The sequence below is a fragment of the Macrobrachium rosenbergii genome, chromosome 48, assembly GCF_040412425.1.
Source record: "Macrobrachium rosenbergii isolate ZJJX-2024 chromosome 48, ASM4041242v1, whole genome shotgun sequence".
NCBI classification, from domain to species: Eukaryota; Metazoa; Arthropoda; class Malacostraca; order Decapoda; family Palaemonidae; genus Macrobrachium; species Macrobrachium rosenbergii.
Window position 1 is genome coordinate 65,938,748 of NC_089788.1, and position 17,672 is coordinate 65,956,419.

Here is a 17,672-nt window from a genome sequence, read left to right on the forward strand (position 1 = left end):
AGATCTTTTATGGTTGGGTGGTGGTTTTATTCTTTTTGTGGTATAGGTGACAGTGTCTTTTCTGGTTGTATATTGTGTACTGTGCCCAGGACAGGGGCTACATGTTATTCTTTGCTAGCAATGGGAATTGTCCTTTGCTACAAAGTTCCCACTGAAATAGGCGATCCACGGCTGTACCACCATGGCACTATATGATGAGACAAGTGCCAGCCAGAGGCAGCATCTTCCTGCAAAAGCTCTCTTATCAAGTATGGAAACAACAAACATTGTATCAAAGCTAGCAATTTTCTTCTATTCTCAAATTCATTACCATTCCTAATATTTTGGGGTAGATATATACATGCATCCCACCTCCTGTCAATGTGGGAATCAGCAGTGTAATTACTTGGTAAGTTACTTATATAAAAATGACATTTTTATGATAAAATAAAGTTTTTTGTATACTTACAAAGTAATTACATGATTGGAGCCCGCCCTCCTCCCCTGGCATGAACATAAGGGCATAAACAAATTGAAGCTCTTTTGCTAGTTGTTCCTCTCCCTGAAAGTGGGCGGGACAAGTCACCTACCCAAAACAAAATAGGGTGACCTGCAAATTTAATTACAAATTTACAGGGTAAATTAATAGTGTAACACCAGGATACCACTGAAAAGAACCCACTTGCAGGGGCATGATAATAAATAAGGAGAATCTAGTCCAAGGGTAAATGAGGTAAAATACAAGGAAGTTTTCCAATGATGCAATCCTGGAAATCTTGGGTCAGGATAGACGTACACTTGAGAGATTGACATGGGTCATCACTCCTGTAGAAACAGAGAGATGTCTAATTAGCACAGTGCCCTAATTACCGTCTCACACACATAATTTAAGGCAAGAATCGGGAGGGAATGTTATGTTAATTTTGCTTCTGCAAATGGGGGAAACTACTCTTAATTCATGGTCTTCAAGGGAACATCTGAGACACGTTACATTCACTAAGAATAGAAATGAACGAAATAATCAAGTGTGAGGAAGTTCGAGAGAAAAAGATAAGGTAGCAGATACCAGGCAGATTTCCCTGCTTCCCAGACATACCTTTGCAGATTGCATATGCATCATAAAGCAGTGAGTAGTGTTGTTCCTTCCTTCAGTTGTGTGGTAGAACGTCTTTGTAGGTGCTGGATTGCCGTCAGGATAGAAAGGCTGTTAGGAGAAAGGCTCTTTGGAGAAGGAAGGGTAGCTGTGATTCCCACTGTGGTTAGTTGGCTACTGACTTTTTCCACATTTTTTCCCCGTTTGGAAAATGGGATGTTTGTCTCCTCAAGATTTGCCTCCGGCCATCTCACATTGTACAATCCCTGGAAAACAAAGCAATCTACTGGCAGAAGATAGCAAACAGGGGGTTTTGGCTGAGAGAGAGATGCCAATAGCATACAGCTCACAAGACCTACAGGTGTTTTCCCATGAGAGCTTTTAAATTAACAAAAGGGGTTCATAAATTTAAAGTAGTTGCAATATATTAAATATGATATAAAAAAATCAGTAAAAACAAACTCTTTGGAGCAGCACTTTGAGAATGATGGATGTTAACTCTGGTTAAACTACTGTATTGAATAATAAAAATAATGTCATTTGCTGCCTTTTGAGAACCTGTAAATTGACCTTAGTGATATAATGGTTATGATAAACAGTGACCAATATTAAGCAAAGAAAAAACTTGAAAAATGGTGGTTTTCTGTAATAGAATTTTTGAAATGAGCCTTACCTCTCCATTATATAGTTTTTACTTCCACACCAGCAGTAGACTACAAAAGCTATATAATGGAGAGTGAGTATTCAAAACGTAAATCTTAAAACAATTACAGTTTGACCTCCAAAATATGGCATTCCATGGTCCGGGAACTCCCATTTTCCAGGATGTTTTTGAATCAACCGCCATTAGCTCTTGAGTGGCTATGAGGGCAGCACCTCATGTTTCAGTTTTTGGATTTTTCCTGATTTTGGAACTGAAGCTTGCTCTGTATACAAGTACAGTTTATTTCCAAGGAAAACATTATGTGAAACTCCAGAATACTCGTATACAGCATGCGAAAGAACTGTAATTTGTGTATATACCCGTGTATCTTCCTGTCTCATTTATTAGGTGATCATTAAAGTTTCGTCCAAAAACATGGTTCCATTATGTACATCTTGTATAATGCAAGATATATTTTCAATAGATTACACTATGCTAGGCTTTCTATGCCTGCCTGTCTTGTTTTCGGTAGATACCTTTGATGATGCATATTACAACCGAGTTAGCTTTTAACTAATAGTTCTAGAAGCCAAAGTCCATCAGGTTAATTGCAAATCCTCATACATTAAATGAGGCTTACCAACTTTATGACTTGTTTAAGAATTCATTACTATTTCTTATAGTTAAAAACCACTTAGTAAAGAATTCATCACTATTTCTTATAATTAAAAACCACTTACTACTGCATGCAAGACACGGGCATAAACAACAGCAAACATTGACATAAACAGTCGAATTGAGAAACAGCTGTTTGCTTATGTCAGTTACCGTAACTAACGCACATTTATTAAGGGTTACGTTACAGTTGTCGACTTGTTAAAAATTTACTAACTTTCAACGGTGAATTCCATAAATAATAAAATAAATCTTCATTCATTTTGCACTCAGTGGAGAGGAAAGTGTAATCAAAGGATGCCACTAAATTTGCGGTTGTACCCGTGGCAGAAGAAACAAATAATGTGCAGGCCACAAAACGTTTTGGAAGAGGCAAAGCATCACCGATACTGGCAAAATCACTCCTTTACTTCATTTAACTTGAGGCAAAGCATCACCGATACTGGCAAAATCACTCCTTTACTTCATTTAACTTACTGCATTTATAAATAAAGTAAGTTGCATTTTTAAACCCAACTGCATTTATAAATAAAATAAGTTGCATTTTTAAACCCAGCTGTGGTAATTTACAGGAAAAAATGAACCTCTGAAATGCATTTCATTTAGCAGCTGGTGGATGTGATGATGTCAGTAAAACGCAGTCAACTGATGATTTTAAGAATGTAAACATTATCAGAATGCAAATGGCACCTGAGTGCTTTGTTCACTAATTCTAAGCCAATAATAATATGACAATAATGCATGAAATATAACTGCATTCAGTATGTAAAATGAGTTTTATTAAAATGGTCATTCTTAATACAACTGCTATTTGAATTTTGCAAATGGATATCTCTCAGTGTAACAACCTTTGCAGGGTGAAGAGTTTAAAGAAACAAAATCAGAATATTTTTAGGTTTTTGCTGAAAATGAAAGCCAGAAATGTTTGAAGTGCCAGAAAACATGGAAAGATGCTAGGAGATTGGAACTTGACAGTGCTCTTATAAAGTGGTTTAAGCTTTGACAAACTGAAGGTGTAAGCATTTCTAGGGAGATACTTATGGAGTAGGCCAGAATTTTCATAAGGAATTAAGCCTAACAAATGATAATGAGTATTCATAAGCTTTGTTCTACTTTTGATAACACAGCAATATATATGTGGAATGAGCTGGCAAGACTTTGTGTGTACAAAGGGTTTTTGTAGGGGTGATTTCTGTTGTCAGGGATTCTCTATGGCCCAGCTATGGCCTGGTCCCAAGGGAGCCGGATTAAAGAAGTCGGACTGTATTTATATTTTTTTAATGTTTTCCACAGTATTTTGTATAGTTTGCCACTTTCATACTTGTTCTATGTGTGTGTGATCCTTGGAACATGTGCACATCAACTGTGGGTTGGTTCATGACACCGCTGTTGGGACACACCATCTCTGGTATTGCATGACAGTGTGCATGCTTGCATCCATTCATCTGTAGAAAGCTTGTTTTGCATGGGCTAAGTCTCTTGTTCTCACTGTAGCGATGCTGAACCACTGCTGGGCAGCTCGTTGCAACCTCCCCTCTCATCTTGTGCCACTGAATCTAGAACACAAGGGATACTAGTGTGGTGATGGGATGACAGGAATCCCTTAGCTAGAGTTTCTGTTAGTTTCTCATCCTGAAATGTGGTTGTTCACAGATGCATTGAAATGAGGGTTCGTTTTGTGTTAGGTTTGTGGTTGTTGGACATGCCTCATCTACGTATCAACATTCTGGAAATGCAGACAATGTTGCCATCCCTGCAAGTTTTCAGTAACAGTGTACAGGTCAATCAGTAGTGCTGCATACAACATTACAATGTAGTGGCATATGCTAAGCAAAAAGTGAATGGTCTTGCTCCCACTTTGCAAGTTGATATTTGTAGATGCACAAGTTGATGGTTTGCCACATTGCCGAGCTGTCTCCCAGGGTGGAATGGGTTGGCAGGCTAGCTCAGTAGCTAGACTCATGTCATTAGAAGAGAGTGGTCTTTACCTCCTGGAATTGTGGAAGAAGCAGTTTGAGGTTGGGAGTTTGTCCCATGTTCAGCGCATTTACTTCCAGTCTGAACAGCTCTACTGTTCTGTACCTCAGGACAGTGATGAAAGTCACATTCCAGTATCCTTTGCATCAGTCTGGAAGTTTGTACCTGTTTTGTCACGTGATCAACAAGAGTTTTAGGTCACCCCGGGTTTCAAGATTATCCTGGCCACCCTCTGTTGGCCTCAAGTCGAGTGGTACCCAATTCTACTGACTCTCCTGGCCAGGGGTCTCTCTCCATTCATAGTGTCTTGTCAGCAGATTTCAGACTTTGTAGTTTGCCTTTGCTGAGGCAAGCTCCTGTCAGTCTGTGTTGCAAGGCTTTCACTCAGCCGTAAGCCAGGTTTTCTAACTGAAGAGCTTTGATTTCCCTACTTTGGTGGAGTTATCCATGCGTGAGGAGTTTTGAACAAGTCGTATCCCAACCTCCCTTTTCCTGGTAGTTTTGCTCTCTTGAGTGGTCAAGTGGGATGTGTGGACCTGTCCACAGCCTAGTCCTAGCACTTGGGTGACACCTTGATGGAGAGCTTGCTCACAAGACTGTTCTTTGGGCAAGCATAGTCTTGGCAGGGTGTCAAAATTCTCTTGGCACCTTGTTTTGGTCCTTGGACGGATGATAGGGTATGTCTTTCTTTCCTATCTTGAGTTTGTGGCAGAATTTTAGAACTTGTCAGTTCCTGACTGGAGATTCAAGAGTCCTTTCAATCCTCCCACTGAGACTTCATTGATGGTTATCTAGACGAGATGCTTCTAATGCTTGATGTGAGCTGCAAGATAATAGCTCAGAGGACCCATATTCTTAGTCTGGAATGTTGGTGCCTTTTTTCATTGGTACAGGCAAGCATAAGGAGATATCTTGGAACACCTTTCTCTGCTGTCTTTGTGAGGTACCCAGTGAGCTTGTGACCCCTCTTAGGATGTCACTTGTACTTGTGTAAGAATCCACAAAGTCAGGGCATGGAATCGTCCTTACTCCTTTTCAAGGAACTTTTTTGGTCTTTCCAAGCAACAATGGCAGGTGTCCAGTGTAGGTGGACATCCCTTTCCTTATTCTACTAGTAGGATGTCACCTGCAACTCCCTCGGTACATTCTCAGGACCTGCAGTGGTTGCTCAACAAGTAGTGTACACACCCAGCTCCATTTGGACAGGCTGTTATCTCACCTGAGTACTTTCTCTTAGTTTAAGATTACTCCAAAAATTGTCACTGAGTACCCTAAATTTAATGTAGTATTGGGACGAAGTTTACAGATTTTGAAATGTGTTATATCATTTATGTGCCTTTATATTAATTAAAATGGATTTTTTTTTTTTTTAGTAGTAATGAAGGTTGTTCTCTCTACTTTTTTTCAGGATCCCCATAATTTGTACAAATTTTTTTATCAAGCAACACAACTTCAGCAGTTGACTGATTGTTATAATCAGTTGAATGAATATTTGGAGTCATCAGCAGCAATGATGAAGGATCAGGAAGCAGTAAGTATAGCACAGCTGTCTTGTCTGTGAAAAAAAAAAGATTAAAATAGAGCTTACACTGAACAAAGTAAAATTCATTTTTTTTTCTTTTGTCACAAAATGTTTCTCAAATAAACCTCCAGAGAAAGAAGAATATCAGTGTCTTTCTGGTAAGTAGTGTTTGTGTTGTACGGTCCAGTAAGTCTCAGCTGTCAACAGCTTTGTTTTTTGTCATAAGCATTTTAAAGCTTAGAAGTCTTAGTGTCAGTTTGCAAAATGAATGCAGAAATAGCAAGGGGAAAGCATTATACACCAGGGTTCAACTTTGTGCTTATAGAACTAACCAAACTTGTGTTTAGGTTACACACGTCTAGGAAGAAAAGTAACACATGAAGTGAAAATGAACATGATGGAATAAGGAATAAGGTAATGGAGGCACTGCTTAGACAACTTGATAGATTTTCCTTGGTAGAACAGTGAAATTGATAATGATATTCCTTGCAAGAACAGTAAAATTGACTTTGTTCATGAGACTTACCTGCCAGATATATATATAGCTGTATTCTCCGAAGGTCCGACAGAATTTCAAATTTCGCGGCACACGCAGTGGCCGGTCAGGTGGTTAGTACCCATTCCCGCCGCTGGGAGGCGGGTATCAGGAACCATTCCCATTTTCTATTCAGATTTTCTCTGTCGCCGGACTGTCAACACCTGTTGTCAGTTCCTCCGCCATTTGGATTTCGAAATTTGTTGTCACTTAAGTATTTTGGTTGTTTTTTGGTATTCGACTGGATCTGTGACTTGGCATACGCTCTTTGTGGACCGTTTTTGATTTTGCTTTTGACTTTTCTTATAATTAAGATGTCTTACCTCTAGCTATCGAGTCTGTAGCTTGGGTGAATGTAAGGTGAGGCTATCGAAGACTTTGATAGTTCCTCACTCTTTATGTATGATATGTAAGGGTGTTCAATGCTCTATGATAATCGGTAATGAATGTATGGGATTGTCTGAGGGTGAGTGGAAGAAATATGAAGCCTATACTGTATGCTTAAATTGGAGCGTGATAGGCTGAGGAAATCTTCCACCTAGAGTGCATCCTTAGATGGACAGTCAGGGTTTTCTCTTACTAGTAACCCTGTAGTAAATTTTAGTACTAACCCTGTAGTTTGTTGCTGCAGAAGGTAATTCCCTGGCTCTCGTGTGGAGTCAATGCGTGCTCTTGAAACTAAAGTGAATGCAATTCAAACGCATAGTGTTAGTGCTAGTGCCCCTAGTGTTGTGGAGGGGGCGTCAGATCGGCCCTATAATGCCTCTAGGCCTGGACCTCTGTCGAACTCCCAGGACCAGGGAGGGGGCATGTCGAAAGCCGCATGAGGGTTACGGGGCTTCCCACCGATCTGGCGTCCCTTCGGCAGGTCCTGATGACGCTACCCAGGCTGCCAGGGATCGTGCTCAGGCACGCATCCTGAAGGATTGCTTCTCGTCCTCCGACACGTCCTCCCCGCCTCGGGGTTGGAGCTCTCGGTTGGACTCTCGCCCTCTTAAGAGAAGCTTAGAGGAGAGGACGCTTCACGCCCTCTTCCTCTGAGACGCTTGTACTCTTCCCCTAAAGTTGCGTGGATATTCCTCTGCAGAAGAGAATAAAGTGTTTTTCGAATGATCACACTACTCGACCCCCTGTCGCGCTAAGGCAAGGGCTAGAGCTTCTTCCCCTGTGGAAGGAAGTATACGTCTCTCGCCCCTTTCCTTCTCTCAGGTTCAGCCCTTCTCCCGAGAGAGTGGCTTCTCCAACGCGTAAGATTTTGTTGGGTTTGCAACAACAGCTGGATGCTCTCATGAACCTTTCAAGATTCGAATCTGCCTGTTAAGAGGTACAGACTTTCACCTTCGTCTCCCGCTTCGAACGATACAGAGCGTCTGTCGTCTAGAGAGAGTGTTTAGTGGCTTCCTATTCGTCTTCCCCGAGTTGAGGTGTTGGCCTTTTCTCTTGTCTCGCGCCAGGAGCGCGTCTTGCTCTTCGTGCGCTTCACACGCGCGCCTCACCTTGACGCCGGGCGCGCGCCAGCCATGACGCCGCGCGCACGCTGTGACTCTCTTCTAGTACTTGCCACGGAGCCTCTCGCGCGTCATGCCATGACGCTCCGCGCTCGCTTCGCCGTATAGCTTCAAGTCTTGTGTTGACACCGCTCCAGTTGTTTATCACGTCGCACAACTACCCGCTTCAACATCTGATGTCCTTCTTAATTTAGCCAGTACTTGCTTCGGCAGTACATATACTAAATTGGAACGATACAGAGAAGATTAGCATGGCTCTTGCGCAAGGATGACACGCTAATCGTGAAGCGTTCCACATTTTTTATGTTTACTATACGCACTCTAGTTGATTTACTTCTTCGTTCGCTGGAGTTCCCGCTACGTGTCGGGCGAATCGGAACTACTTTCACCACTCACTCAAGACCCGCCAGCTGCGGAAGAACATCCTCTTTCGTCACAGCCTTTGTATGAAGAGAAACTTCTTTCGTCTTCTTCTTCCTCTGATTATCAGACTCTGGCTTTTTTCTTAAGGATCTGTTTCCTGAGACTTTTCAACCTTCGGCTCCTCTCTCTCCACCTTCGCAGTTGTCTTTGTCTTAAGGGGAGCGTTTGACGAAAAAATCGGAAATCAAATTTTCTGGGATATTTTATTTATGGCATCATACATATCCTGACTATCTTCTCAGAAAGTTTTATTTAAAAGTTCGCCACAGTTAGGAGTTATAAACAAAACAGTAACCTATCATAGTCAAATTACATTTTTCATATAATGTAATGATATTGTCAGTATATCGGTGGTAATTTCCTTTTAGCTATGAAATAATATCTAATGCGATCTATGGCAACCCTGTGGACATAGTACGCATCAGCGAAAGACAGGAATGCCGCAGGGCAGTCAGTGGCAGTCAGTCAGTAGCAGCTCAGAGCTTGACTAAGTAAGACGTCGCGCTGGCCAACCTCAGCCGTGTTTTGACACTCGCTTCATTTAGCGAAGTTATATTACTTTGCAGGTCTATTTTTTGGCTTTTCATTATGTCATAAAAACATCAAACTGTGTAACAGCAAGCAAATAAATACAGAGAAGCAAAAAATATCGTTTTTCTCAAAACTAAAGTTATCGACATTCAAACTGCATCTCCTTCATAACGCTTGCACCGATCTCAATGATACAAAAAGTAAACGAAAGCTAAATGTTTGCCTAACAAAGGGGCTTCCATGGGAAGCAACACGAGACCCGCACCACGAGAGAGAGTTTTTCCCGAAGGAATGTCACTTCAAGAGAGGTAGCAAGTGACTCCTTTCATCTCCAGACTCCCTTTGCAACCAGGCTTCATTTTGCACAAGCCTGGAAAGAGTGAGGGGCAGACGTTTGGTCCCTCCTACTGTTAGAGAGAGGTTACTTGATTCCCTTCCTGTCTCCTCTTTTGTTTTTTGTTTCCCAACTGCCTTCCTGTCAAACAGAAAATTGTTTGACCTGCTCAACAGATGTTCGAGCGGAGAGCAGTGGAACAGGTCTTGGACTTGGTGTTCCCGGGATTTTACTACAGATTGTTTCTAGTCCCAAAACTTTCAGTAGGCTGGAGACCCGTCTTGGACGTCAACAGGTCGAACAACTTGGTCCGGAAGGAAAAGTTCAAGATGGAGACCTCGCAGTCAATACTAGGAGCCCTTCATCCCGGGATTGGATGGTATCTTTGGATCTCCAAGATACTTATCTTCACGCCCCAATTCATCCACGTTCGGTGAAGTATCTCAGGTTGTCTTGGCGGACTAGACGTACCAGTTCAGGGCTCTCTGCTTTGGACTCTGCACAAACGGCCATACCACGTTGAAAACTCCGCTTCTCGTCCGATCAGCGGTTAAGCAACGTTGGGTCTGGTCAGTACTTGGATGGTTGACCGCCTGGGAACACCAGATGCTGTTGGCGCCACATTTTGCTCCGAGGGTGTTTACACGTCTCATGAAAAACGTTGCGATGCAGTTGCATCTGTCGCACGTCAGGATCTCACTCTACTTGGACGACTGGTTGATTCGAAAGCGCCGTCGGCGAAGGTATCTGGAGGACCTTCAGTTGACTCTGCAACTCGTGAAGTCCCTGGGACTTCTGGTCTGTGGAGAAGTCGCAGCTGATCCCCTCACTGTCCTTTGTGTCTGGGAATTCAGATCTATTCAGCGGCTTTTTATAGCGTCTCCGTCAGCAAGAACGGCAACTTCTATGTACGGAAAAGTCTCGGCCTTCTTGGAAAAGGAAACATGCTAGGTGAAGGAAGGAATGAGTCTGCTGGGGACCATTTCCTCGCTGGAGAAGTTTGTTTTCTGGGAGTCTGCATCTCAGGCCTCTTCAGTTCTTTTTGTTGGAGAACTGGCAAAGCAAGGAAGACTTGAAAGAGGAATTGAGAATTCTTCCTTATATAAAGAGGATCTGGGGTGGTGGCTCGATCCAACGAAATTGCAGAAAGGGATCTCCCTCAAGCTTCTGAACCCCAACCTAGTGTTGTTTTTCCGACGGGTCGTCAACAGGTTGGGGGGCAACACTAGAGGGAGAGGAAGTGTTAGGAACCCGGAGAGAGGAACAGGTGTCCTGGCACATCGACTTCAAAGATTTGGCGGCTATCTTTTAGCTCGCCAATTCTTCGAGGTCCAAGTTTGCAATCGTGTAGTTCTAGCAAACTCGGACAATACTACTTGTTCCCTGTTCAGCCTTGCAAGAGAGATTATTCTTTGAGCCTATGCTCGCAACATTTCGATTCTCACAAGTTTTGTTGCAGGGGTCGAAAATGTTCGAGCAGACCTGCTCTGTTGGCGCCATCAACTCCTGCCGAAGGAATGGACCCTTCATCAGGAGGTTTGCCAAGATTTTTGGAAATTTTGGGGTCGCCATCTTGTGGATATTTTCACGACCTCAAGAACAGCGAGGCTCCTCTATAAAGCTCATCTGTACTCGACCCTGGGGCAGTTGCGATAGTTGCTCTTCCCTGGGATTGGACGGGAATAGATGTTTACGCCTTTTTCCCCGTTCTAAATTCTGGGAGAAGTCATACGCAAGTTCGCGGCCTCACAAGGGACGAGGATGACTCGTCCCACGTTTTGGCCTTGAACCACTGGTTCTCGGAGTTTCTCTTCTGGTTGGTAGACGTTCCGAGGACCCTTCCTGAGAGCAGACCTGCTCATACAAACCCACTTCACGAGATATCTTTGAATCTCCCCGCTCTGAACCTGACTGCTTTCAGACTATCGAAACTTGGTCAGAGCGAAGGGGTTTTTCTGGCCAGGTGGCACGGGCCATCGCTAGAGCCAGAAGTTCTTCATCTAAAGGATATATCTAGCGAAGTGAGCAACCTTCAAAGGTTGGTGTAGAAAGAAGGGCTTTTCCTCTTCCTCTATCACTGTGAGCCAGGTTGCGGATTTTCTCCTTTACTTAAGAGAAAAAAACTCGATATAGCAGTTCCGACTATCAAGTGTTATCGGAGCATGCTTTCGATTGTATTCAGACACAGAGGATTAGCTTTGTCTGACAATAAGGACCTCCACGATCTTACGAGCTCTTTCAAGACGTCCAAGGTTCCTCAGCTAATTCCCCTGCTTGGAACTTGGACGTAATGCTCAAGTTTTTGATGTTTAGTCCTTTTGAGCCTCTCCACTCTGCATCTCTTAAGGATGTTACTCGAAACGGCATTCCTCGCGCGAAGAGAGTGAGCGAAGTTCGAGGCCGTCATGTGGGCTTCAAGGAACGCAATGCTGTCTATTCTTTAAGCCCTAAGTTCTTGGCTAAGAATGATAGGTCTTCTAACCCTTGGCCTAGACACTTTGAAATTAAAGGTTTAGCAGACCTTATTGGACAGGAACCTGTGGGAGTTCTATGTCCAGTTAGAGCTCTCAAGTACTACCTTAAAAGAACACAGGACACTCGTGGTCCCTTGGATGTTTTATGGTGTTCTGTGAGGCAACCAGTTAAACCTATGTCGAAGAATGCACTGGCATTCTTCATTAGGGACGTCATTAAGGACGCACACTAGTTGTGACAACTCCAACTTCAAGTTGTTGAGAGTTAACGCTCACGAGGTGAGGGCAGTTGCTACCTCCATGGCGTTCAAGAAAAATATGGTACTCAGTGACATTTTTAGTGCCACATTTTGGCGAAGTCAATTCAGTGTTTGCCTCACACTCTTGGCAAGATGTTTAGGTAGCATACGAAAATTGCTTTTCGCTGGGACCATACATTGCTGCTTCAGCAACCTTGGGGACAGGGGGTAACTCTGATCCTATCCCCTTTTTAATTGTGTTTTTGTGGTTGTTGGGTCGACTACTGGAGGCAGTCTTCCCAATCCTTTGCAAACTAACGCTTTAGGTGTTGGTTAGGTGGTTAGTAATGCTCTTTTGTCCTCTTTGTATGGTCTATGATCTAGTCACATTGTGGTCACGCCCCCGTTGACAGATCATCTAGAAGTCGCCAGCTATATAGGTCACTACCTCGCTGGGGTCTCTAGTAAAGCAGAAGCAGACTAGAGTGACAGTAACCACTCAGTCAGCTACGCTATCAGATAAGGAACCAAAATAATTTTACCAATACTTGGTTTTTTCCCTAATTCTTGGCTGTCTCTACCCCCCTCCAAAGGTGGTATTCAGCTATATATATATCTGGCAGGTAAGTCTCATGAACAAAATGATATTTTAATGATAAAATAAAGTTTGTTCATACTTACCTGGCAGATATATATATTCATATTGCCCTCCCTCCTCCCCTCAGGAGACAGTGGCGTTAGAAAATCTGAATAGAAAATGGGAATGGTTCCTGATACCCGCCTCCCAGCGGCGGGAATGGGTACTAACCACCTGACCGGCCACTGCGTGTGTGCCATTGAAATTTGAAATTCTGTCGGACCTTTGGAGAATACAGCTATATATATATCTGCCAGGTAAGTATGAACAAACTTTATTTTATCATTAAAATATCATTTTACAACAGTCATGCAGAACATAGTATCAAAGAGTATTCAGTGGAAACTGCTGAAAAAAAGGCGCACAAATTGCAGTAAAAGAGGTATGCAGTGTGACACTGGGGAAGTGTTTTAGAGAACAGGAGACATGATGGTGGAATGAAGGTGTACCAAGGAAAATTCTAGGGAGGTTTTAATTCATGTTGTAAGGACAGTGAAGTAGGAATGGAATCAGAATCTCGGTATAGCAGAGGTAAAAAAAGAAAAATGTTCAAGATAGCAAAGTGGCTGAAGAAAGTTGCAAAAGATGTAGAAAGGGTAAAGTACACAGAATGCGAAAATAGGGAAGTTCAAGTCACAGAGGTAATGGAACAATGGAGGCTGGATGAAAAAAGTGATGAGCTAGAGAATATTGGCATAATTTGGGGACCAATGGAGAACATAACAACATAACAAGTGAAGTAGTTACAAAGAAACCTTAGAAAGATGAAAAATGGACAAGGTCAAGGGCCATCAAGAATAACAAATGACAACAAAGCAGCACGAGAGCTTGTCATTCATGAGCTTGTTAGAATAGAGTGTGTATATGAAAATTTGAAAAGGTAGAGAAAGGGCCAGTGATGGTCTGCAGAGGAAAAGGAGATGCACTGCAGTGTTGAAATTACTGAGTAGTAAGACTGCTTAAGTATAGTATAAAAATACAGTAATCCTTCAGTTATCCGGATCGCCGTTATCTGGAACTTGACATTATCCAACACCTGGACCAGGGGCCAAGACCCCAAAGAGATATATGATACATAGGCTATTTAAATTTTTAAAAATTTTAAAAAATCGCTCTCCAAATCACTGTGCGTCCTCAGGAGAATGCTGGTAACACTGCTTACACTCAGACAAACAAAAAGGATTTTTGGGGGGTTGGGGGAGGCCTCACGAAGTTTCCAAGGGAGAGGAAGGGCAGTGAGGCTGTGTAGAGAAAGGGTTGTTTTGGGAGGTGGGTGGTGCTGGGGAGCACTTTCCCTGGCTGGGAGGGGGTGGGGATGCAGCATTGGGTGGGTAAAGAGGGCTAGGTAGACGTCTGACTGGATATGGTTTGTTTTGTTTCATGTTGTTCGTATGACTTTATGCATATTTTATGCTATTCTCACTTATATTTTTACTGTATTTTCTCATTTTTTTTAAACCCAAAAGGTAAATGTAATTATGTGCATAGGGTACAAGAGAGAGAGAGGAAGTATCAACAGTGGTAAAATATTCTCTTGTGTACTGTTATGATATGAGCAATAACCATACTTAGAGTCAACTAAAGTTGTAATGAAATACTCTCAGTAAATCAAGCAAAGCCCCCCAAAAAATGGTAAACATGATACCGCACTAAGAAACACACAATATGTAGAAACTTGTTAGAGCTTGTTTCATGTTGGTATATTTATGATTTTTTATTTATATTTTACATTATTTTCATTTTTACTTTTACTGTATTTTCTCATTTTTTATTTTTACAACCCAAGAGATAAAAGCAATTGTGTGTGTAAGGTGCAGCAGAGAGAGAAAAACAACTGAGATGAAATATGAACAGTGGTAAAATATTCTGTGTACTGTTATGATACGTGTGATAATCATACATAGAGTCAATTAAACTTGTAATGAAATACTACAGTAAATCAAGCAAAGCAAAAAAGACAAATGGCAAACATGACACAGTGCCAGAAACGCACATGAACTCACACACTGTAGAGACGGTATTGTCAACAGTGATGAAATGCCACATGTGGATGTAAACACACACACGCAGGCATACAAGTAAAGCATCCATGATATTATGAGGTAATGGAAAAATCATTAAAACAAATAAAACAAAATGATCAACTACTTTTTAGTTGTGTCCTTAAAATGAATTTGCTTTAAACAGTTGTTATTGAGAAATGCCATATGTACTAAAGATGTAAACACAGATTGTTGTAGTGTGATACACAAAAATAATTTATGTGTTACATACCAAACGAAATTAATTGTAAGTAGATTGTACTGGGCTGGGCTTTCAAACAAGATTACCAGACTGATGGCTTATGTAACAATTCATAACCATCTCTTACAATTCACAACCACTTGCCAAAGAACTGACGTAAACAACATTAGGTATGACATAAACAAAAGAATTGGGAAGTAACAACAACAAGGCTGATGGCTAACATAGTGTTGTTGTCTCCAACAGTTTAGCTCTTTGTCTCTGTTTGAGACACAATGTAACAGGAGTTCCATTTTGTCTCTTTACCCAGATGTCTGGCTGACAAGTAGTGTAATACTTACTTTACAGCTCAGAGGCTTATGACTCCTTCCTATACCTATCCTTGGTGAGGAAGTGAGACCAGGTCAGTTGAACCTCCAGTTGGTTCTGAGGCTTTCTCTCTCTTCCCTCCAAGAGTAAGTCTCCCTTATGTTAAGACCAAAGGTTTGGTCTGTGTATGAACAAAAGACAAATTTTAAATCAGTTTTTATTTTTCATAATTAACCTGTGATCTTAACATATACTGCCCACCTCAAGCTAATCCCTCATTTCCACCTGGGCCAGAGAAAGCTGACGCTATCCTCTGGAGATGGGTTGTAAGAGGTCGGCTTCTCTTGCCTACCACCATCTTGTCCATCTCCCAGTGCCACCAATTTCCTTGTAACTTTTTTTATTTAACTGGACTCCAGCTGGCACTAGAGAACTTTTTCCCTTATGTTAAGACCACAGGGTTGTTAGTTATAAAAAATACAAATTGATTTAAAATTTATCATTTTGCAATTTTGAGGAATTTTTCTTTTAACATAAAATATGTTAGTTTACCTTAGTACTTATATGTAAAAAATAAAGATCATAATTCAGGTAGTACATTCATTTCTTTTAGCAACTAAAGAGTGATTCTTCTCATTCTTTTAGAAATAGGTTCAATCAGCTGATTCTGCAAACATAAACATGAGTCATTGCGTGGCAACCGATTGATTTCACTATACTTACGAGTATGTTGATGTAACATGGTAATAATACAGTATAAATAGATTCAGCATGTGAAATATCAATTTCATTAACTTACCTTTATCTTGAATACTGTACAGCTGTAATAGCCTATTTGAACTTATGCAAATGGATACTATGAGTGTAACATCTAGCCTAGGTCAATAGTTCACATATACACAATTTGTATCTTATGTATGGTAATACAATATGGTAACAGCTGATAAGAAAGTTGCTGTATAAAAATACATTAATGGTCATAAACCCATGGTAGGCTGTGGGTAAACACAGATAGGCTATGTACAGTCGGCCAAATTAGAATTGGCAGTTTCATAATTTTTCGATCACCTGCCTGACGCACGATTCATGCCTGATTAATATATTTTTCTGTTCGAAGATGGAGTAAATCTTATGTAATGGCGTTAAAAACTGTCACTGTAATCTTTAGAACATCATGTTATGTTATTACATAAAACTAGTTTCCATATAACAAAATTCACGTGAACGAAACGAAGTGATAAAAAACGTCGAATCACGACCACTGCCATAATACAGTGGTGCCACATTTCCACAGCACTGACTTCTATGGTAGCCTAAGGTTTAAAGTCATTTAACCCATAGCTTTCCTTCATAGTCTAACGATCATTTCCTGTAACTTCCCCTAAGTTAATCACAATAATTTTTTACATTTACTAAAACAAATTTAAATAAAGTTAAGCTACCATAATTAGATGGATCCCTAAAGCTGCTGTCATTCTGATGTCGTCTGCATTCGACGTGTCAGTCATCAGACATTCCTGGCTCGATCAACTTCTGCTGCTTCATGATTCGGCGCAAACAGCCACTCTTTGATGGCTTTTTATTCAGTCATTTTTATGTGAAAAGATATATAAATATGCAAATGGCCGAGAATATAGGACAATGAATCATAAAATATAAGAAACTAATATATCTGGCCGCAATAAACCCCTAAAAAGAGTATGAACATTTTTTTCCACATTTGGTTTGGCAGACCGTAAAATGAGTACCCCAGTTCTGCATCAAAACTTCCACACCGGAAGAAGCCACATCTGCACGTTTCGGCAACAATAGGAGACAGCTATCACTAGCAGCATCGCATAAGCATAGTCCTTATATTATCATTTCAATATATAGTTGATAGTAGTTGAACGATTTCATTTGTTAAATTTTACAGAAAACAATGGAAACTCACAAAATGCTATCAAAGATAAAAAAAAAAATGTGTGAAAAATTGGCCTACAGTGGAACTCCTCGAAGCCCCAGAAAAGAGCTAGACCATAATGATAGTTGCAGCTGTCAAAGAACAGCCCCAGATGACAGCAGCTGCTGTGAAACAGCAGCTTGGACTGCAAATACGTGTGCAGACTGTGCGGAATAGGTTGCATGGGGCAGGAATGCGTCACAGGATTCCGACAAGGAAACCGTTGCTAAAGCAACCGCATAAAGAAAAAAGGATGGGACTTGTTTATTCCTATTATAAACTGATAATTATGTAGTATATACTTGAGTGCATTACGTTATATATAAAAAACTAATGCAATTCGACTATAAAGTGAAAATAATACATAGTTGCAAAATGAAAAAAGAAACTTTTGCTATTTTGTCCTTATTACTGTATATATATCCTAGACCTAAAGCTGAGAAGTGGTCAATAACTATATGTATTTGACTATTCATACAGGAATGATCTGTTTAATGGGGATTATACTGCACATTTATCTTCATATAGTTGTCTTGAGATATAATTTCAATTCATGCCTATAGGCTATTAGGAAACATTATAATTTTCATTTATAGAGTATAATTCA

The 17,672-nt window shown here is 41.0% G+C and overlaps 1 protein-coding gene, 1 non-coding gene and 1 pseudogene across 3 annotated transcripts in view; all 3 read left to right on the forward strand.

Annotated features, from left to right (window-relative positions):
* The window catches only part of SMC6 (Structural maintenance of chromosomes 6), a 258,709-nt gene that overhangs the window by 47,525 nt on the left and 193,512 nt on the right, over positions 1-17,672 (forward strand). For both annotated transcript variants that reach the window (XM_067091991.1, XM_067091990.1), the window contains exon 7: positions 5,776-5,898. In XM_067091991.1, coding sequence (XP_066948092.1) covers positions 5,776-5,898 — 123 coding nt within the window. The remainder of the gene's footprint in view (positions 1-5,775; positions 5,899-17,672) is intronic.
* On the forward strand, positions 8,130-8,234 carry LOC136831844 (U6 spliceosomal RNA). Its single transcript, XR_010850986.1, has one exon. It is a non-coding gene; the product is annotated as a U6 spliceosomal RNA (small nuclear RNA).
* Positions 9,722-9,838, forward strand: LOC136831852 (5S ribosomal RNA; annotated as a pseudogene).